This window comes from Eschscholzia californica, unplaced genomic scaffold, assembly GCF_041429995.1.
Source record: "Eschscholzia californica isolate CP2 unplaced genomic scaffold, dmEscCali1.0.p SCAF_5, whole genome shotgun sequence".
Lineage (NCBI taxonomy): Eukaryota > Viridiplantae > Streptophyta > Magnoliopsida > Ranunculales > Papaveraceae > Eschscholzia > Eschscholzia californica.
Window position 1 is genome coordinate 44,819,904 of NW_028238472.1, and position 22,807 is coordinate 44,842,710.

General features: G+C 34.6%; 2 protein-coding genes across 2 annotated transcripts; both read right to left on the reverse strand.

The window, feature by feature from the left end:
• Positions 1-714: 714 nt before the first annotated feature.
• LOC147539610 (indole-3-pyruvate monooxygenase YUCCA2-like) lies at positions 715-3,177 on the reverse strand. The gene is made up of 4 exons (XM_086644405.1): positions 1,991-3,177; positions 1,658-1,906; positions 1,293-1,415; positions 715-1,208 (listed from the first exon to the last, which is right to left on the reverse strand). The coding sequence occupies exons 1-4, from the start codon at positions 2,711-2,713 to the stop codon at positions 993-995; spliced, it is 1,311 nt and encodes a 436-aa protein (XP_086500531.1). The 5' UTR covers positions 2,714-3,177; the 3' UTR covers positions 715-992.
• A 15,168-nt stretch (positions 3,178-18,345) lies between these two features.
• Positions 18,346-22,187, reverse strand: LOC147539611 (heat stress transcription factor C-1-like). The gene is made up of 2 exons (XM_086644299.1): positions 19,472-22,187; positions 18,346-19,135 (listed from the first exon to the last, which is right to left on the reverse strand). The coding sequence occupies exons 1-2, from the start codon at positions 19,673-19,675 to the stop codon at positions 18,548-18,550; spliced, it is 792 nt and encodes a 263-aa protein (XP_086500425.1). The 5' UTR covers positions 19,676-22,187; the 3' UTR covers positions 18,346-18,547.
• Between the last annotated feature and the right edge of the window lie 620 nt (positions 22,188-22,807).

The window sequence follows — 22,807 nt, forward strand, 5'->3', positions numbered from 1 at the left end:
ATATAGGATGAATGAATCTAGTAGAGACGAATTATTTAGATTATTTTGACTCAAGTAACAATTTTCAATTGCCTGTTCATCGTATAGATGTAATGTAAAAAGTCAAATGGCCAAGGAGCTAAAATTATTTTTATGGGCTTGTGAGGTTGAAATAAAATTCAAGAGGTAAAAACTGATAGATCTACTACTTTTCATGAAGATATACTACGTAGAGCTTCTGGAATGCACATAACTCATAAAATACCTATTAGTTCAATGTCATGTCTCAATTTTTTTTTTTTTGATGAAGGAAAATGTCATGTCTCAATTTGAGACCCTCACAGCATCACTCTTAGGTAGCAAAATAAAGATGCTTCTATTTTTATGTGTTCCGAGCGCAAATCTTTTAAAAATGCATGAAGACTTGATTTCTTTTAGTTCATATATATATTAAAAAAACGATCAGTTAGACAATTAGAAATATCTCAAAAAGACACTCTAAAATTAAATATTTCATCTTGAAGATGATGCACGGAGAGTTAGTAAGAAAAAGTATTGCATTAGAGATGTTGTGTGGGGTGAACCTAATATTATAAATTATTATTTTTCGGCTAAGTGAAATAGAAGTTAGGATCTAAAACTTACCCTTAAATTGTTCTTTGGCAAACAAATGTTAAAATAAGAATAAGAGGGAAAACACCTACAACCCCATTGTAGTGGGGGAAAACACAAGCATACAATTCAAAACTTGTTTATTTGAATTTCCAAGTCAGAGAAACAATCTCACTGTGACCTTTCATCTGAAAAAAACATAAAGATTTCTAAAATTTCATTCCTAAAAGTCAACCCTAATCAGAGAAAAAATATCAATGTACAAGATGTACAAAATAGTCTGAGGTTCCCCTCAACCACACCAAGATCAATTACCCTACTCTTTAATTACATATTCAACCTTCCCCAAGGCCTTCAATTCTTATTTCCAATTCATTTTTCTCCCCTTCAACTTTGTTTTATCATAGTGGTGACCGACGAGTAAATGCAGTTAAATCCTTAGATTGATCATGTTTCCAGTATTGTTCTATGTCTAAGGCGATTCTATTTGCATCCATTGACGAACCTAGCAATCCTCGTTTTGTAAACCCAACCGAATATAACCCATATTCGCCTTTCCAACCATTAGGAAATGGTCTTCTTGGTAGCCCGTCCTTCTCCGAAAACAAATGTCTATCCTAAGAAACATTTCAATATCAAGAGTTAGTTACAACTTTAATGCAAAAGGAAGCTCACAAAGCAAAAAAGATAGGCCTAAGTACCTTTAACCAATATGGTACATTGCTTTTGTAACCTGTGGCCATGATAATAGCATCAAAGTCCTCTACATTTCCATCTACAAATTCGACTTTGTTACGCATTAATCGCTTTACACCGGCACATACCTGCACTATTGACCATATCGTGTAAGCATTTTCCTTCCGACATTCATTACCTACATTACTTAAAAAGGTAATATGAATAAATGTGTAGAGATTGCTTAGCGAAATTTTACCCTAACTATTAATCATACATAAAATGGTGGGAAGTTACAAAAAAAATTTAGAAAATTGAATGTTCCTCATGGAAATTTACGAAAACCTTGAAGGAAAAGTTTTAAACACGACGTCTAACACAAAATTTGTACCTTGACTTCCCCAGCTCTGATTTTGGCTAGTGTTCCAACATCTAACACAGGCGTTTTGCCTGTAACATTTTTGAGTTCGAGAGGACCGATTTTGGGCCGAATTAGACCTAGTTGAGCTGTGTTTCCAAGTACAAGCCTTGTTAACAGAAGTAGTAACCGATCAACAACGCGTATAGGAAGCCATTTGAGCAACCACATGGATAGCCCAAAAGTTGATCTACCCAGCACTTCTCTAGGTAAAACATGAACCTGCAACAACGAAATATCGCCCGAATGAGCTTAAAAAGTTGACTATTAAATGATTCAAATCCATGGGTAAAAAGTAGTACTCACTTTATCTCTAACCACAAGAGTTGGTTTGGCATTGAAGTTGCAGAGATCTAAACAAACTTCCATTCCTGAATTCCCACATCCAACAACCAAAACTTTCTTCCCACAAAAAGGTTTCCCATTCTTATACAAACTTGTATGAACAATAGGCCCTATAAATTCTTCAATTCCATCAATTTTCGGTATGATTCCTTCGGCATTTTCGCCTGTAGCAACAATTAACCACCGACTTAAGTACTCGTATTCGATCAAATCCTCCTTCAATTTTTTAGTCCTTACTCTCCATAACCCAATATTATTATCAAATTCGGCATTAACAACGGTTTCATTAAACTGTGGTTGTAAATCAAATCTATTAGCATAAGCTTCTAAATAGTCCACAAATTGTTTTTTAATTGGGTAAGTAGGAAAATCATCAGGGAATGACATTAATGGAAGCTCACATAGTTTTTTAGGAAGATGAAGACGAAGACGATCATACGTTTTTAACTGCCATAAAGATGCTATACAATTAGCTCTTTCAAGAATCAAACTTGGGATTCCTTTTGATTGTAAACAAGCTCCAACTGCTAAACCAGAAGGTCCAGCACCGACGATTATCGGTCCGGGTACCCATAGACATCTTTTAGTACTACTAGTATTCTCCTTCACCATCATCATCTTGTTACTCTGAAAATTTAAACTGTCATGAACTCTCTTTCCTTCCAATTCTTTCAAGAATTCCATTGTAAATGAAGTAATTAACTTTGGGTAAATAGTTTTAGAGCAGAAGAGGGTATGTAAAAACAGAGCCTGGTAAGTATTAAATAGAGGGGAAAATGGGTTTCTTTCTCTTTCTAAATCTGGATGTAATGTGAGGGATAATTAAGGATCAGATTAAGGTGATAATAGATAGATAGATTAGATAAAATATGTATACTTGGGTATCAGAGAAGAGATTGAGAGATAAATAAGGTGAAATGAATCTCCGAAATAGTTGAAATGGATTAACGATTCCTTATCTATTTGGTTTTTCAGTATCTTTAGGCTTTCAAACTGCCAGTGAAGAACGAAACAACCGGATAGTTTAACTAACCAATCCTACACAAATTTGGGGAATTGGATATATATACATAAACTTGAAAGAGAGAGAGAGAGAGAGAGAGAGAGAGAGAGAGTGGGATACTTGTATTTATTACCTCACTCCTATAGGGAGGAGGGTATGCTTTTAAAATTTGGGTTTTAAGGGAATAAATGGACTTCTACACCTTAAAAGATTAAAAATAAATGGACTTTCAAACCTCACTCAGTGTTAGTTTTAAGGGTCTTTACACGACCTTTAAGATCCAAAATATTTTTAATTCAATACAAAGTAGGGGTGGAAAACAGGTCAGGCTCGGACGCCCATGGGTACTAAGAAATCAGGTTCGGGCGTTCCGAGTGGGACATTTCAAAGTTCATTGAAATTAATGGGCGGGCTCGGGTCGGGCAATTCTATGAAACCTTGCCCGAAAACCGCCATGTGAAGTGGCCCGCAACGGCCAAAATGGGCTCAGATGGGTCAGGCTTCGGGTAGTTCCACTTTAAAATCGGATTTAAAACACAGATTTGCATACTGAAATTTACTGATGTTGATGCTGAAAACTATACAAGAAGTGCAAAGTTATACAAGGGAATAGTAACAAATAATAGATCGATTCAGTGTATCTATGTCATATAATGAATATACTTTCTTTTTACACATTATTTCTAGAAACAGTAAGATTTGATCGAACCCTGATATAATATGGAGAGGCATTACTATTCACATAATCTAAAATGAGAGAGCAAATTTGCGAGAAAGAAAAATGACCAAATATGAACCCTTAACATCTTGTTTAGTTCCAAATACAATAGAATTGAATTATTACACTGCAAAAAAAAACAAGAAGCACAAAAGAGACTAAAACCATCGAGGTAGCTCGCATGAAGAATTTGGGCTCTATAACAATAATAGATGAAAAGCGCAGGCAGTGCAGCTCGAACTCAACACCACTTGTGTATCACTTTCGACCTTTCTCAATTACAACTTTAGAGCTTCGTAGAGAAGTTAAAAGACTAGGCTTTTGTGGTGGGGCCCGGTGTGAGCGGCCGACCCGCACCCCCCCACCACACGACCCTGATCCAAAGTTCATTAAATATCACACAGTCAATTCCCGATACAGTGATTTTGTGTGAGAATAACACAATTGCAGTTTGAACCATTGATGCACAGGAAGTAACCAATTACGTTTACTACGAAATTTTGATATCTATCATTATCCAATGTGAGTACCTTTACAAGATAGACCTCAACAAAAAACTGAAAAGTAACAGTAACAAGTGATTGAATATTGTAGCTCCTAGCTCGTATAAAACTAACTCTAGAAATATGGTACTATGAGAAGAAAAAAATATTTAAAGCGCCGACAAACTAGATGTGCCTCTTGTTTCAAATAGATGCGGTAAGAGTGAGAGGGGAAGAAAGAAGGAAAAAAGTTTGAGGATTTAGCAGTAGAAATTGCACATTGAAGGAAGAAAAAGGTCGAATGTCAACGTCATGCGTTTGATGCAATCCACTCTCTTGAAAATACAAGAAGTGGAGGAGATGAAGAAACAAAGAGAAAACGAGGAAAGAAGGGAAACCATCCAATCCTCTGCCAAAAGTATATTTGCAACATCGGCTATTTATTCCACTTCATTTATCAGTAGTAATAAAGATTTGGAAGCCATAGAAAAACTTCCGCAGAAAGAGGAGGAAAGAAAACTCGAGGCAAAACAAAGAGATATGGATAGACCACAGAGATAGCACGAGGAAGCTACCTCTGTTGCAGATAGGGAGGGCAGGAGCGCTCTGGCGATCCCTGTCCTATCCATCAGTCATGAGGAAGACGAGCCCTCATTTGGATCTTTGATGATCTAACAACTCACTGATACAAAAAAGAAAGATAGCAAGGAGGGAAATGCCAATGTTACGTAAAGTTGCCCCATGTGAAACTAGGGTTTTGCAGAAACTCGTTTGGAGAATTAGGGCAAAATAGAATTAGGGCAAAACTCAACAATTTATACTTAGGTCAATACTTGACTAAGTCTTTGGTCAGCTTATATCTTGACTGGTCCATCTTGACTAGTTCTCTACAAAATCAAAATAACAATAAAAGTTAGTTACAACTAACTCTAGTTTAGTGAATAACTAACTTTCTCTAATTCTGTTTTCTCTTCTATTAGTATAAATAAGAGTTGTTGTAATAAGAACAATTGATTTGATAAATAAAAGGAATTGAGTTCTAAGAGATTTTACATGGTATCAGTCTAGGTTCTCTTGAATCCAAAGCTAGGGTTTTCTCTCTTCCAGAGCTCAATAATACTCATCATCTCGCAACAAAATCAAGAAAAACATTCAACATTCAGCAAAATTTAACATTTCAACAACAAAATTCAGAAGATTATCGTCAAAATTCAGAAGATTCTCACAAAATTCAGAAGATTATCATCAAAATTCAGTTTAAAATCATTCAAGATCAAAGGATTATAACAATACTTACAGTTTTTTTCAGGCTTTTCTTCAAGCAATCTTTCCAATGGCTGCAAACTCAGGTACTTTACCTCCAATCTCCTCTGTTACTAGCTTTATCACTGAAAAGTTAGATGATTCTAACTATCTCATATGGAAAGACCAAGTTGAAACCCTTCTAAGTACTTATGAGTTACTAGGGTTTGTAAATGGTACTATTGAGGAACCTCCACCTCTTAAATTTATTCATGGTGTTGAGCAAGTAAATCCAGACTATCAACAATGGAGGAGTAAAGAGAATTTTGTCAAGTCTTACCTAAAAAGTACTCTTTCTAAGTCTGTGTATTATGATACATATGGACTTCAAACAGCAAAAGAAATTTGGGACTATTTGTTTCTTACAAACAATGAAGGTCTTGAATCTCAAAAAGATCAATTGAGAAGAAAATTACAAACTATTAAAAAGGGAAATTCATCTATATCTACTTATCTAAGAGAATTAAAGCATATTTCAGATTCTTTAATTTCTGTCAATGATAGAGTAAATGAATCTGAGTTGGTTAGAATAGCAATTCAAGGTCTAAGTGTGGACTATGATCAATTGACAATTGCTATAAGGGCAAATAATGAGCATCTATCTTTTGCTCAACTCAAATCAAGGCTTATTCAACATGAACAGTGGCTATTATCAAGAGAAGTGGATCAGGAAGCTTATTATGTAAAGAGACATAATCAACAACAACAATATAGACAAGGTTTTAAGGCTTCTCCTACTTATTATAAAAATCAGGCCTCTGCAAAGAAAGATGACACTGTTTCATCTCCTATAGTGTCAAATCAACAATATAAAGGAAAAAGAGCTGATGATTTTGATTTCTCTAAAGTCCCATGTGGGATTTGCAAAAGGTGGGGTCATTCAGCTGGGGTATGCTATTTCAGATATCAACCAAATAAAACCCATATGGGTTATCATTCTGAGTCTCAAGATAAGCAAGATCTATCACAAATGAAAACTAATGGTGTACAAGAAACAGATTCATATCTATATGAGGATGAAGCTCTATTGGAATGTAACAATGCTGAAATATATGAAATTTCACCTCAATATCAAGGATATCACAGTGCAAATGATGAAGATGTGTTTCAAGAGTGCCATACAGCTATAGTTAAGGATATATCAGAAGATATTTTCTATGACTGTGAATCAAATAATAGCATATCAGAAGAATGTTATGTTGTTACTGACAGTACTTCTGTTCAAGATACAGCTTGGTTAGCTGACACTGGGGCCAGCAGTCATATGACCCACAGTGCCTCTATCCTTCATTCAATTCAAGCTTATAAAGGTACAGAAGCAGTAATGGTAGGTAGTGGTAAGTTTCTACCTATCACAGAAACTGGGTCTTCTACTCTTTCCACTGCCACTCATTCCTTTGAGCTGAATAAGGTACTATGTGTCCCTAACCTAAAAAGAAACCTTTTGTCTATTTCTAAATTCACTAAAGAAAACTCATGTTCTGTTGAGTTTCTACCTTGGGGATACAGTATCAAAGATCTATGGTCCAAGAAAATTTTGGCAGAAGGACCTATGAAACAAAATTTATATCCTATAGAGGTCCATAATACCATATTAAAAGAAAGGTTGTATTCTGCTCATCTAGCTCTTACTGCAGAAAACTATGATATTTGGCATGCTAGGTTGGGTCACTCAAATAGTGGTATTATAAAACAATTACATAGTGAAAAGAAGATTTCATTATCTCCTACAACAAATAAATTACTTTGTCATTCTTGTGTCATGGGAAAAAGCAAATGCCTACCTTTTGAAGATTCATCAACCACAACAAACACTCCATTATATTTGGTTCATTGTGATATATGGGGTCCATCTCCTATTGCCACACCAAATGGTGCCAAGTACTATATTCTATTTCTTGATGATTTTAGCAAACACAGTTGGATTTATGCAATGAAGGCTAGGTCTGATAGCACAAAATGTTTTATCCATTTCAAAACCACAGTTGAGAATCTACTAAAGGAGAAGATAGTATATTTCCAGTCTGATGGAGCACCAGAATTGAAACAAGGGGAATTCAGAAAGTACTTGGACACAAATGGCATTATTTTCAGGTGTTCGTGTCCATATACACCACAACAAAATGGCAAAGCAGAAATGAAACACAGACACATTACAGAACTAGGTAATACTATGTCCTTTCACTGTCATTTACCAAAATTCTTATGGTATGATGCTTTCAACACTGCAGTTTATATTATAAATAGAATACCCACCAAATTACTTCATGGACTTTCTCCACATGAAGTCCTTTTTCATGTGTCTCCTGATTACTCACAGTTTAAGGTATTTGGCTGTGCATGCTTCCCACATTTAGGTACACTTAGACATGATAAACTCAGTCCCAAAAGTGTTCCTTGTGTTTTTTTGGGCTATAGTAATGAACACAAAGGATATAGATGTTATGAACCATCTAGTAAGAGGCTTTATATTTCTAGACATGTCATTTTTGATGAAGGCAACTTTCCATATGCCAACATCACTAAGACACAGTCTAGTGGTGATCAGCTAATGTGTCCACATATTTCATTACCTCTTCCATCTATGTTTCCTATTCAACCTACTACTCCTGAATTAGGGACACCTAGTATCTCTACTAGTTCACCAACTAATCCAGGTTCTAGAACAAATGGTTCAAGTGAGTTGGGCATTTCCAATACAAGTACTGGTACACCAGCAACTACACCTGTCCCAGTTCAGACTCAGCAGGTAGGACAGGTTACTACTAGAGGGAGAAATGGCATAATCAAGAGTAAACAACTTCCCTCTGATTTTGTGGCCCATTACACATCACCTCACACATTAAATGTAGCATATTTGTCCATTTTGAAATTACCCACTGAACCCACATCATACAAAGAGGCAGCAAAACATGTTGAATGGACTAAAGCTATGCAGGAAGAGTATAATGCACTTTTAGACAATGAAACTTGGTCTCTAGTGCCTTATCAGAATACTATGAATGTTCTTGGATGTAAGTGGGTTTTCAAACTTAAGCAGAAAAGTGATGGTAGTATAGAGAGGTACAAGGCCAGACTTGTGGCCAAAGGCTTTCATCAACAGGAAGGAGTTGATTATGCAGAGACTTTTAGTCCTGTTGTCAAGTCTAATACAATTAGAATTGTTTTCACAATAGCTGTCTCAAGATCATGGCATATCAAGCAATTGGATGTCTCAAATGCTTTCTTGCATGGGACACTAGATGAACCTGTTTTCATGGTACAACCATCTAGGTTTATTCAAAAAGGGAAAGAATCATATGTCTGTCACCTTCATAAAGCTCTATATGGGTTGAAGCAAGCACCCAGAGCCTGGTTCACTAAATTTGCCACATTCCTATATTCATATGGCTTTCATAAGAGCAAGACAGACCACTCAATGTTTGTCTTTCGGTCAACCACAGGTCAAATGGTCTTATTACTATATGTGGATGATATAATACTCACAGGGAGTTCTGTAACTCAAATCAATGGTTTAATACATGATTTGAGTGTTGCCTCTAAAATGAAGGATTTGGGACAACTATCATATTTTTTGGGTATAGAAGTTACTCATCATCAAAATCAGAGGTATATGATGCTTACACAGAACAAATATGCTCTTCAATTGTTACAAAAAGCTGAGTTATTAGATTCCAAACCTTCAAAGCTTCCAGTTTCAGTAGGACAGAGGGTTTCTCTTACAGATGGGGATGAGCTTTCAAGTCCAACAGAATATAGAAGTCTGGTTGGGGCTTTGCAATATCTCACCCTCACTCGACCAGATCTTTCTTTTGCTGTCAATTATGCGGCTCAGTTCATGCACAAACCAACAACAACCCACTTAGTTTTGGTTAAGAAGATATTAAGATATGTTAAGGGTTCAATGGGTTCTGGTCTAAAGATATCTCATGGAGATTTTACTTCTCTAATAGCATACTCAGACTCAGACTGGGCTGGTTGCCCTGACTCACGAAAATCAACAGGTGGTTACTGTGTATTTCTTGGGTCGACTCTTGTTTCATGGTGCTCAAAGAAACAAGCTACTGTTGCAAAATCATCTACGGAAGCAGAGTACAAAGCATTATCAAACACGGCTACTGAAGTAGTGTGGATTTCGTACCTCATGGAAGAACTTGGATGTTCTTTGAAGAAACCCATGGTGCTTTACTGTGAATAATATCTCAGCCAAGTATTTGGCTTCGAATCCGATCTTTCATGCAAGGACGAAGCACATCGAGGTCGACTTCCACTATGTTCGAGATCTGGTTGCGAACGGGACTGTGGTGATTCATCATCTTTCTACTACAGAACAAGTAGCAGATATCTTCACCAAGGGTCTCTCCTTTGATCTCTTCGCCTATTTTCGAACCAAACTAATGATTCATCAAGCTTCTTCATCATCAGTTTGAGGGGGGCTGTGAAACTAGGGTTTTGCAGAAACTCGTTTGGAGAATTAGGGCAAAATAGAATTAGGGCAAAACTCAACAATTTATACTTAGGTCAATACTTGACTAAGTCTTTGGTCAGCTTATATCTTGACTGGTCCATCTTGACTAGTTCTCTACAAAATCAAAATAACAATAAAAGTTAGTTACAACTAACTCTAGTTTAGTGAATAACTAACTTTCTCTAATTCTGTTTTCTCTTCTATTAGTATAAATAAGAGTTGTTGTAATAAGAACAATTGATTTGATAAATAAAAGGAATTGAGTTCTAAGAGATTTTACACCCCACCTCCTCTTAGTATGAAAATTTTGAACGCCGAGAGGCCAGACACTTCAAGTGCACAACTCTAGAAACATAAAACGGATCGGCAAATCAGTAGATTTTCCTACCCGGTGGTATCACGCTTATGAGGTTGGTGACGGTTATTGAGTAAACCATGTCCGACATGTGTAGTCCAAGGGCTCCAGTAGAATCCTCCTCAATCTCTCTTCATTGTACTAAAGAGCGGGGGAGACTCGTGTTGAGTCAAATATACCATCTTTTACAAGTCAAAGAGTTTGGAGATTGACTTGAACCCTGAGTTGGCCCCGAAATAAAAGCGAAGAAGTAGATCCGAAAGAGATCCCACCCATCATAAGTCTCGAAATAGAGTAGAGAGGTTTGTTGAAGTTGGCTCGACACGCTAAGCCATGTACTGCCTCGAGACAAAAGGGAGGACGAATCTGAGTTAGCTGTACGTGTTGAGCCCTGCTCTGGCCAAAGGGACAAAGTACAGAGGTTGACAAAACTCAATTCGGTACCTTGAGCTCGGCTTTGTCCAAGCCACGCTTTACTTTAGAAGTATTAATGACTTATCAATGTAGCATTAACATGGGCAGCTAAACCGGTAGGTGAAAATAATTTTTCTACACTTTAGCGTCTCTTCTTTTAGCTAAGGAGTGGATATACTCATGTTGAGACAAATACTGGTCAACCTTGACCAAGTCAAGAAGTCAACAGATTAACCAAGGTCACACGTAAGCAGACCATCGTCGAAGCTATCAGGGATGTGTGTCCGGTGGAACGTTGCTACCTGAGCGTAGATATTGAAGGTCAACATGAGTTTCCTAGACACCTTAAACCTGCGCTAGCCGAGAGGCAAGCGAAGAGGTAAATTCGAACCAACTCTGATAAGAGCTCTACTTTGGTCTTAGAATAGTAAAGGGGGGTAAGTAGAAGTTAGCTCGGTACATCGATCCCCGCTCTGCCCAGAGGCAAGGGGGAAATGTGGATCTAGATCACACTTCGAAACCTGGGCCCTACTCTAGCCTGAGAGTCAAACTAAAGAGAGCAGCTGGAGCAAGCTCAGTCCCTTCGAGCTTATATCTACCTGAAGATAACACCAAAGACGCGAAAGGCCAGAGAACCATATACCCACTTTTCATTCACGAAGCGTTATGTCAAAGGATCCGCCAGTGTCAGAAGATATGCAATCATCAGATATTATCCTCTAATTGACCATTTAGTCGTGGTTATCATCAAGACCGGTGCCTTACCACCGTATTATCTCTACCCCGCAATGTCTCGATCATCCAAACCTATATCAGCATATCAGGTTTGTCCTAAAAAGAGATCAGAGGTCATCTTTTAAACTTTGACTTTGAATTATTTCCTTCAACTGAATAAAGCACCTCACTGACTTGAGTGTCGTAATGTATGTTTTTTTCTGGAGGCTCCGTCCATCTTAATCCGATCAGAAACTCATAGGGAAATTTGCCATTAACCGGAAATATCGGTCATAAGGAAGATATCCGAGAAAATCATTTTTCGACATCATCAATATCAATTGGGCAATGCTCTTGAACACTATAATGTTCCACAACACCATTTATTAAGTAATTTATGTACGAGAATAACTCTTGTCTTCATCAATCTTCCACAACACGAGTTTTTGAGTTACTCAATGAGAATGACTCGACCTTTTTGTCATCATTCATTAGTTACTCAGGAGAATGACTTTTTTGTTCATCATTCTCTAGTCACTCAAGAGATAGGTTCACTCTTTTCTTAACCATTTATGTAGATGTTTTCAGCTTCGCATAATCCAACTAGTATATGCCACACTCGTGTTTGTGTCATCTTTTCTCCAAACTATTTAGCTTCTCTTTTTCCAAAAAATGGAGGGGATCATCACAATTTCCTCTCACCACTAAATTTTGCATCATTCTCTTAGACTTCATTTTTTCTTCCTCTTTGACAGGGAGACACTTCATTTTCTTCAATGATTGAAGGAGAAAACTTCACAGGATTAGAGGCTTTTGCTCAAATATACCACTTTATTAGAAATCTTTTCAAGAGAGATATTAGGGGTAGGAGTCATATGAACATTATAGGAACTCAAAATGCACTTAGATAGTAAACAATAACTCACTTGGAGATGTAGGAGCAAAAATACTCAGTACAGAGCTCATAGATCTACACTCGAGAACTCGTTAGAATCTACATTTTTGTTCGCTTACATTAATTTCTTATTTCGTTGTTTTATATCACTTACATTTTGTCAGACCTGTTTATAACGATCTAAGACTTCGGACTGAAAATTGGTCATTTGCAAATTCTTTGCATGTATACCGAACTACCGAAGTACATTAATACTTAGATTCATAATATTTTCCACTTCTCTGCACTTTTTTTTGGAAATTGACTACAATTTTTGACAGTCATTACAATGACATTGATACATCAAAGATGTGATAAGCACGATAACCGTCTAATTCAAACTCTTACAAGAACGGGTTTGTAGTCTAACTAAACTATGATCTGAGGCCCAACAACATTATTTATACTTTAATAAATCATCTTCAATAAATCATAGAATCCACCTCCTCCGATAATCGAACCTGAGACCTCTAGAATTTTGGAGTTTATGTCAACATTATTCACAGTTTGGCTGCCAAATGCTGACCCACTTCTGTGCACTTGATAGGAGAACTCTTGGATTTCTCAACTCCTTCTGCACTAATACTTTGACTCCTCAAGACTTTTCTTCTCATATTGAACTACACTTTTTGATCCTCAATAACTCAATACATTATTACCAATAATTCAAGTTTATGATTCTAGCATAGATTAATCATCTCGAATCCAACTATATGTTCGGGTTTTAGACTTGGTCATTCCTTTCTTTTTTCGAAAGAAAAATTTTAGGTGCTTGAACATATCTAACACTCTCCTTGTACTACAACGTACTACAACTCTGTGATGTCACCTTTCTTCTTTAACTTTGATAGCACTGGTCTAAATTACCAAATATAAAAATTGATGTTTTAATGGATTTCTGATTACAGACAATTCTTTAAACAAATCCAATTTGATGATAAAAATAGGAAGTAATGTAGTTAATATTGATTCTGCTTTTCCTTCATCAAGGTTCTTTATAAAAAAGCTAGACTCATAACTATTTCGATAAGAATTCCATAAAATTAACTTTATACCTTATATAAAGGAAACTACAAAAAGTCTAAATAATGAGATTGTGTCACCGCTTACATCATAAAGGTGAGATTGTAGATTCAAAAATCATAGGTTCTCAAGGACCATCTATACGGTTTGCGATGCATCTGCAACTTTTAAGTGGAAACTGCATAAGAAAATATCTCTTTATTCTTAGTTAAAAGAGACATTGTCGTGGCTGATAATTTAGAAGCTCAGTACAAAAATTTTGTAAGCGCTCTTTTGAACGAGTTGAAAGCTTTTCTCTTCACAAGAAAAGTATTAAACAAAAAATTGATGTATAGGAAGATAAATATCTAGAATAAAGACTCAACATAGATTCATATAAGAAAATCATATGGGAAAATCAAACGGTGGTAGACTATAAGAAGATTAAACTTTCTCATTTCCCATAGCGATATCCCAAATTAGGGGTTTGACACTTATTTTCTAATACGCTCACACCATTTAAAATTAGCGGTATCTCCCTGCTTAAAGTGCTTTACTGTTTCAACTAGTTTATTAATTTGTTATTATACTAGGGTATAGCCCGCAGACAGTTTCTTCAAACATATTGAGTCAAATTGTCTAAGTAAGCGATGCTCCATCGTCTCTCTAACCCCACCTGTCCTCATCGTTGTCATTTACCCATCTAGCCACCATCACAACAACCATTCACCAGACCATATTAAATTGCTATGCATGTGATTCCAATCTAAATCAATGACACAATTTCTCTTTACTGTTGCGAATTCGTGACATCTTTGTTCTAGAACTTTGAAAATGTCAGTTATATAAGGTAGATGTATGCTCATTCTAAGTAAGTCTTTTTATTTGAAGTAATGGGATCACCAATTAGTAAAATAAATTCCCCATACAAAACAATCTGATACAATTTACAGAAAATATAAAACAAAAAGTTAAAGTTACGAAAATTGACGTTTAATTTGAGAATTCTTCATGCATTTTGTTTGCTCAGTGTCTAATATAAGATTGAGGTCAAACTATTGAAAATTTCAAGGTAAAAAAAATCAAAAATGATGAAATCACGAATTAACCCGTTCTCTCTTAAGCCACTTCATTGTACAAAATCATCATTCTACTAATGCTGGTTATTATTTGATTTCTCAAAATAATCATTAATCATCAGCATTCTCATAAATCATTTTTTAATGGAAAACCACTAGTGCTTTTCTAGTTTAACTCTTTTCGTAAGCTCATAGTACTAGCCTTATGCCTTAATAATTGCTTAAACTCTTATCAACTATATTGTCTTTTTTGTCTAATTTCCACCCAACAATTGAAAAGGAAAAAACAACAAGTGGGAAGATCAAAATGGTGGTAATGGCTTTGCTTTCCCAATTAATTTAGAATACTTGACTAATTAATACTAGAAATAAAAGGTTTCAATTATGGAAAGCTAAGTTATAGTGATTAGTATGAACGAACTAATCACTTGCTATATTTATAACAACTTGAGTTTTTTAATGTTTATTGGTATAAAGGATCAATTCTAATGTGGCCTCCCGTTTTGGACCAACTAGAAAATTTTGGTTCTCATATTTATCTAATGTTCTAATTTGGCAACGAAAACTGTGATTATGTTAGTCAAATTTAACAGTCAATATTTATCTAAGGTTCTCACTCTACATCTCCCCAAAACCCATTGGATTTGTGCCTGATCAGCTCCATTTTAAGCCAAATGGTATTTCTCTTGACTATTTTAGGGTGTGACACACCATTCCATAAAGGATTACAAATTAGGAGGAAAATCAACTTAATTAGAATAAATGCTTCCACTATCCATGGAACTTGTAGTTAATTAACAACAAAATCAGCTTGGGTCCACCCACCTCTCCTGTTATCTAGATTTTTCTTACACCCTCAAAGAGGAATTATATATATGTATACATATATTTAATCATTGATGACATAGTTGTCGGGACTCCAACTACCCCTAATTTCTAATGGTAAAATTTTAAGAGCCTGTCATTTGGGGTCTTACTCTAATATAACAAATTGGTGAGTGTATTTAAAATTCCACTTTACAAGGTAAACCCCCTCAATTTGGTCACGGCGCCCTTATAGGTTCTTCCTTGTGAAACTCTAGTTTTTTTTTTGTTCAAAGTTGTGAAACTCTAGTTGATTGCATGTCAAGTTTTATTTAGCAGTCTCTAACTATTCATGTTCCATGTGACAAAGTAGTTGTTTAAGTCTCTAAAAAATACTCCATGTCGCCGAGCAATTTCATAGAAAATAAAATTGGGGAGGACTATTACAATAAGAGGTAACTAGGACAACTTAGAGACATTTGAAATGACACTTTAGACTCAGAGGGTGGTAGTGGATCCAGATATTGGGGGACACCCAGAGACAAAATGTTCCGTAGACATTTTAGGACATTTGTTCGTAGACAAAATGTCTTTATGGACATTTCAAGACATTTGATTCATGGACAAAATGTCTTGGGGACATTTCAACATATTGAATCCAAAGACAAAATGTGTAGTTGATATTATTGTTATTATTATTATTATTGAAGGACAATCGATAGACATTTATTATTTTAATATTATCATCATTGTCTAACCATATGAAATAATATATTCGTACTCATATTTCAAGAATATATTTTACGACTTTTGTGGACATATGTGGATATCTTAGGACATTGATAGACAATTGGTGTACATTTATTATTTTAATATTATCATTATTCTCTAATCATTTAAAATAATATATTTGTACTTCTATTTCGAATATATATTTTTCGACTTTCGTAGACATCCGTGAATATCTGTGGACATTTATAGACATTTAGTTGATGTTTATTATTTTAATATTATTACTGTCTTACCACATGAAATAAAGAAAATTAATTAATATTTCAAATATATATTTTTCGATTTTCGTAGAGATCCGTAGATATATATGGACATTGATGGACAATTGGTAAATATTTATTATTTAATATAGTATAATAATATATTAATATAATATTAATATAATAATAATATAATATAATATAATATAATATAATATAATATAATATAATATAATATAATATAATATAATATAATATAATAATGTAGTAATATAATAATAAGATAGTATTATAATAATATAATAATAATATAATATAACAATAATATAAAAATATTGTAATATAACAATAATATAATAATATAATATAGTAATATAGTAATATTATTACTATGGTAAAGTAGTTTATTGTTGATATATCATTTATTATAAATTATTAATCTAATTTGATAATAATAATTATTTTTATTATCTTCCTTACTGAAATGTCCCCAAGTGTCTTCCATATTTTGAGAACGATTTTTTCTTCAAAAGCTATTCAAATTTACACTAAAATGTCTCTCCAAATGTCCCCAAAATCAAGTTGTCTTGAAATGTCCCTAATTTCGTGTAAAAAATCATGAATTATACAGACATTTCAGAACATTTGAAATGTCCCCAACCAATAACACGGACATTTGGAGACATTTGAAATGTCTCCAACCATTAACACAGACATTTTGGGACATTTTGAGACATTTCAAACAATTTCCCTATTTCCCTTGAGTATAAATTTTGAGATCCGAACAATTTCCCGTGAGTATTAATTTTAACGAAAATTGAAAAAGTTCAGTAACATTCAATATTATAAGATTGATTGTTCCACCTTTTTAAAAAGAAGAATGTGCTAATGGAGATGCTCTTAGAGTCTTAGTTGGGACTTGGGATCATCACCATATAAGTTCAGTGAGGGCAACACCAGAGGGACAAAGCCCAACCTCTTTATAATTCAGCAAGAGGTACCCCGACAAAATTTCCTAAAGGGTCGCCTATAGCACCAAGAAAATTTAGTGCAACTTTGGCTTAGAAGTTCTGTATGCACCTTTTGTTCTTTGCAGGCAGTACTGTCAAAATTTTAAGAGTTATTTTCTATTTGACCTCCTACTTTGTGATCAGCTTCCTTTGGCCCCTTACTTTTCATAAATTTAATTTTGGTCCTCTATTTTCATGTAAATGGCGTAACTACCCTTCCTAATTTCAAAATAAAATATTAAAAAAGAAAAATATTTTCACCTCACCTCTCTCTCTCTCCACCTCTCTCTTACTCTCTCCACCTCACCTTTCTCCCTCCACTAACCTCTCTCTCTCCACCTCACTTTGTCTTCTCCGATGAAGGTCACCAGCCGGAAAATTCCCATTCATTTTTCTTCGGAGAAGACAAAGTGAGGTGGAGAGAGAGAGAGAGAGAGAGAGAGGCGAGGTGAAGAGAGAGAGGTGAGGTGGAATAATTTTTTTAATATTTTATTTTGAAATTAGGAAGGGTAGTTATGTCATTTACATGAAAATAGGAGGTCAAATTTGAATTTATGAAAAATAGGGGGTCAAAAAGGAAGCTGGTCACAAAGTAGGAGGCCAAATAGGAAGTAACTCTAATTTTAGAGTACATTTTGGGAGCCGGGATCCTAGGCTACGCATTGTTTATCTCCATTTTCTGGGTCCTCGCACCGAAGTTTTTGGGGGCATGCATTTTTGGGATTTTCTCTTCCATATTGATTGAAAAAAAATGTTGATAACATAAACTTGGTAGACGTTGATAAAAAAAACTCGTGCATACAGAGGGTCAAGTGTCAACAACTCTTTGATGAAGTGGTTACTACGCTATAGGTCTCGGATTCGAGATACATATACATACACTAATTTTTCAAAAAAGAATTGGCTGAAATCTTATTCCACAATCTAAATAAAATTAATTGAGAAAAATAAAGGTTTTCTCGACGTTTAATATGATATATGATGTCTAATAGGGGATCTAATATTATGTCAAACAAGGGATTATGTAAAAGAAAAAAAAATTAAAGAACAATTTGTCTTATTTAACATCACAAATTACTTACAAAAAAGAAATCAAACTATCATGGAGTACTCTAAATTTATACAAAAGATGCAATTCGTACAATCAATAATTTAAGAAACCCTAATTAACTACAAATTATGTTCTTTTATAACAAATTAACTAGTAAAAACACATGCTAGTTGGAGTACATAATATATATCTATCTATCAAAAAACCCACCTCCTAGAAGACAAAATGGATAAGGAACTGGTTTTTGTTCTATCTGATCATCTGCTGAGCTATAGTAAGGCTCTGTCGGATACTGTTGCAATATAACGGGCACGGTCGGTATCATTACAGTCTCATCATGACTATTTCCTAATGAAGATGAGGAAGAAGATGAAGATGAAGATGGGGATGAAGATGCCATGACATATTTCTTCTTCTCTCTCATTAACCTCTTAATTGATTCTTCTTTTTCAAGTACCATTCTAGGTATAATTTCAGGATCTTCGACAACTCTATGAAGAAAAGCCATCATTTGTTTCGGTCGTCTCTCTGTTTCTATTAATCGCCTCTCCATTGCTTCTACCTCTTCTTGTATAGCTTTTTGTTCTTGTTTTAACCTAAAAACCTCCATTCGTATATCATTTTCTTCTTCTATCTCCTCCACTATATTGTTAGACGTCGAAGAACAAGGAACCTTATTCTGTTTCTTCCTTACTATGTTTTTTAACAAATGAACTTGCCCTTTTAAGAAAAATTCGTGCCCGAACTCCCATCTATCTGGATCCACCTTCTTAAATCCCTTTACCAAAAAATGAATAACAATTAAAATTTGACTAGAAGCTCTTTCGCAACTTTTCAATAACTTTTAGCAACGGTTTTGTACAAAAACTGTTGCCAAAAAGTAGAATCCACTAATTGTTGTGAGAGGTAAAAATAAAAAAAGTATATAGCTTGCCCGACTGTCAGCCAATTTTAAGCCGACAGACAGTCGTGGATGAATGAAACTTAGAAAAAAAAACATCGAATAAGTTTTCATTTCTAAATTGTAGTAATTCATGTCAAACTGTTGGCTTAAAACTAGAAGGACATCGTGCAGACAGTCAAATATGAAGAACAAAAAGTTAGATATACTTACGTAAGTATTGAGCTGGCGAACGAAACTTGAGAAATTGTTATGTTTGAAATAAAATGGTAAAATAATTCTTGAGAAATCTAAAGGCTCAATAACAATAAAACTGTTGTTGTTTCTTCCCCATGAAATCAATGAGTTTGTTGATGGATTATTCACCATGTCATATGTCTTCATCACAAATGGTGCAGCTAAATTGTTCTCTTCCATCTTCAATCTCTCTGTATATATATCTCTTTCTCTCTCTACAATTCTCTTAAATTTATAGTGAATTGAAACAATGGGTCGGTTTGGATCTTTATATGGTTGTGAAGTAACGTCGGACCAATCAAGAATTTGTATTTTATTTAAAATGAAATGGACCAATAAGAAGAGGAACCCCTTCCTTACTTTCAATTAATAATTTTAAAAATGGGATCCACATTTCTGTTTATTGCTGCAAACACGTGAGTGACCCACACCCACTTGTATATTTTTATTACAGATTAACGATCAGAATCTGTGACTCTTTTTTTTTTATTAAAAAAAGTACAAGTTGAAAGAAATGTTACCCCACCACCAAATACCAAATAAAAATCCCGAAAGAAGTCGTGGTGTGTTATCAACCATAGATCTGTCATTTTCATATTATAGAGATCTGTGTTATTCAAGGATTAAAGGTGTAAAACTTGCTATTTTAGTCTAGTTTTTGGAGTTGGGTTTGCTTTTTTGTTGATGGGATTCCTGAGATTAAAATAGTGCTTTGGAATAGTAAGTTAGATGCGGTTGTTAATGAATCTGATTTGTTTTTTCTACTTTTGTTTAATGCAATGACTTTGAGGGTGGGGCAAAAAATTAAAGAAAAATAAAATAATAAGTAGGTTAATATACGTGTCAATGCTCAAATGATACACGTGATCAAAAAACAAATATTATTATTACTGTTTAATTTAGGGTGGTTGAATAAGTGTAAACAAAGTGTGGAATAAAATTTTTGCATTCTCAAAAAATTAATCAATAGTTACTCGAATATAATAAAATTGATATTTGTATAAGAGAATCTCACACTCATTAGTGTCTCTAAATAATTTCATGTGGATGAAGAGTAGCTATATTTTGGATAAAGCAAAGAAGATAAACTACCTTTCTCGGCCGACTAATCATGAAGATGTGCAGGGGTGGCCTGGGCCAAAGCGAACAAAGCGTCGCTTCGGGCCACCGACTTTTAGGGGCCACCGAGACATCAATTTATGTAAGAAATATATAAGAAGTCCAACTCTCTAAGAAAATTATAATGGCCCCATTTAAAAAATATTAAGTAAAATGGGCCATCAAATTTGATGATCTTTAAATGAATGATAGGCAAATGGAAAGCATTTTCAGGCAGGCAACTAGTTACAAAGACCCAAAAGACCAAGGGCCCAACAGTTTGTTTGATTTATAGGAAAGTACGGTAGAGAGTGTTGATTCAAAAACTGGTGGAGACAAGTGATGATTACTAGAAGCTTAATCCATTTAAAAGATGTGAAGTAAAAAGGGTCACCAATACATTAGGTTTCAAGCTCCACAATTACGAGAAGCTTTAGAAGAATTGGTGGAGACAAGTGATGATTCAAAAACAGTTTATGATGCCGAAAATATATTAAAACAAGACTTTGAAAATTTTGAATTCCTTTTGAGCATGGTTATTTGGCATGATATATTATTTGCGGTAAACTCTGTTAGCAAAACACTTCAAACTGAAGATATAGATATTGATGTTGCATTAGAGAAATTGAATGGACTCATTTGTGTGAGTGGCGGTTTCAATTAGAGGTGTTTAATTTCTCGGTCGTCGAAGATTTAGTATAGAAGGTTAATTTCTATACGGTACCATCTTGGGACGAACTTGCGGGTTGTGTGAGTCGTCTTCATCTATCCTTCAATAAAGATTTCTTGTTCGCCCGAGGACGTAGGCTTTAAAGCCGAACCTCGTTAAATTTTGTTCGCATATTTGATTTTGGCTTAGTTTTTCGATTAATTTTCATAATCGGATCAATTTCTAGGATAGGTTCGATAGCTTCCGCGACTTTTAGTTCTAACAATTTGTTATCTTGAAGATTATAGAGAAGTGAGATTTGAAGAAGACATGGTTGAAGCTAAAGAGATTGCCATTAAAATGGGAGTTGAAACAACATTTTGGGAAAAACATATTATTCGAAGAAAGAAACAATTTGACGCGAATGCGTGTGAAGATCCGTCAATGTCACCTGAAGAAGCATTTAGAGTTAATTATTACATATGCATATTAGAACATACTCTTTCTTCATTTACAAGTAGATTCGAGCAAACTTGAAATACAAAGAAATATTTAGTTTTATGTTTGAGTTAAAAAAGTCAAACTCCCAAGATGATGGTGATTTGAGATATTCATGTGTTCGCCTTGAAACATTTTTCAAGCATAATGAGTCATATGACATAGACGGACTAGACTTATTTTTTGAACTGAAAGTGTTGAAGCGTCTTTTACCAAATGAGATCAAAAGACCAACTGAAGTGCTAGATTTTTTGAAAGATATGAAAGGTTATTAACCGAACACATGGGTTTCTTATAGAATTATATTAACGATACCAGTTATTGTTGCCTCTGCAGAAAGAAGTTTTTCTAAGTTGAAGTTGATTAAGTCTTATATTCGATCTACTATGTCAGAAGAAAGGTTAAACTGGTTAGCTATATTATCTATTGAGAAAGATATGGTTGACAGTCTTGATTATTCGACGATTATTAGTGACTTTGCATCGAAAAATTTAAGAAGAACAACATTTCAGTGATTGTAATTATCAAAAAAATTATTTTGTTATATAAATATGATGAAAATATTTTGCGGTACTTATTGTTTTCATGTAAATACATTTATAAGTTTTATGATTTGATAGAAAGGGCCATATTTTCAGACCTCGCTTTGGGTCACCGAAAAGTCAGGGCCGCCCTTGAAGATGTGCAGTCGACCTATTTTATTTTAGAAATAATAATCTTCTTAATTTATTTATGAAGAAGTAATCTCTAAATAAGGCTCATAGTGGTATAGTTTTTTCTACCAAATGCCTTTTGAACCCGGCCAAGTATTACTAGACAAAAGAAGTGTTTTGCCGACCGGACTTGACACCATCTTGGACGTTTTAGGGTTTTGGTGTCAAATATATGAAACATTTATTTGCATTATGACAAAGTAATAAGTGATGGCTGATGATATAATTTTAGTAACCTGTCATGTTGACATATCTTGGTGTCATTGTCCATATTTTAAAGTCAGATTTCTTGGATACCAGGAAATTCATTTTCATGTTGTATTGCCGTCTGATTTTTTTTTCCCACCAACTTCT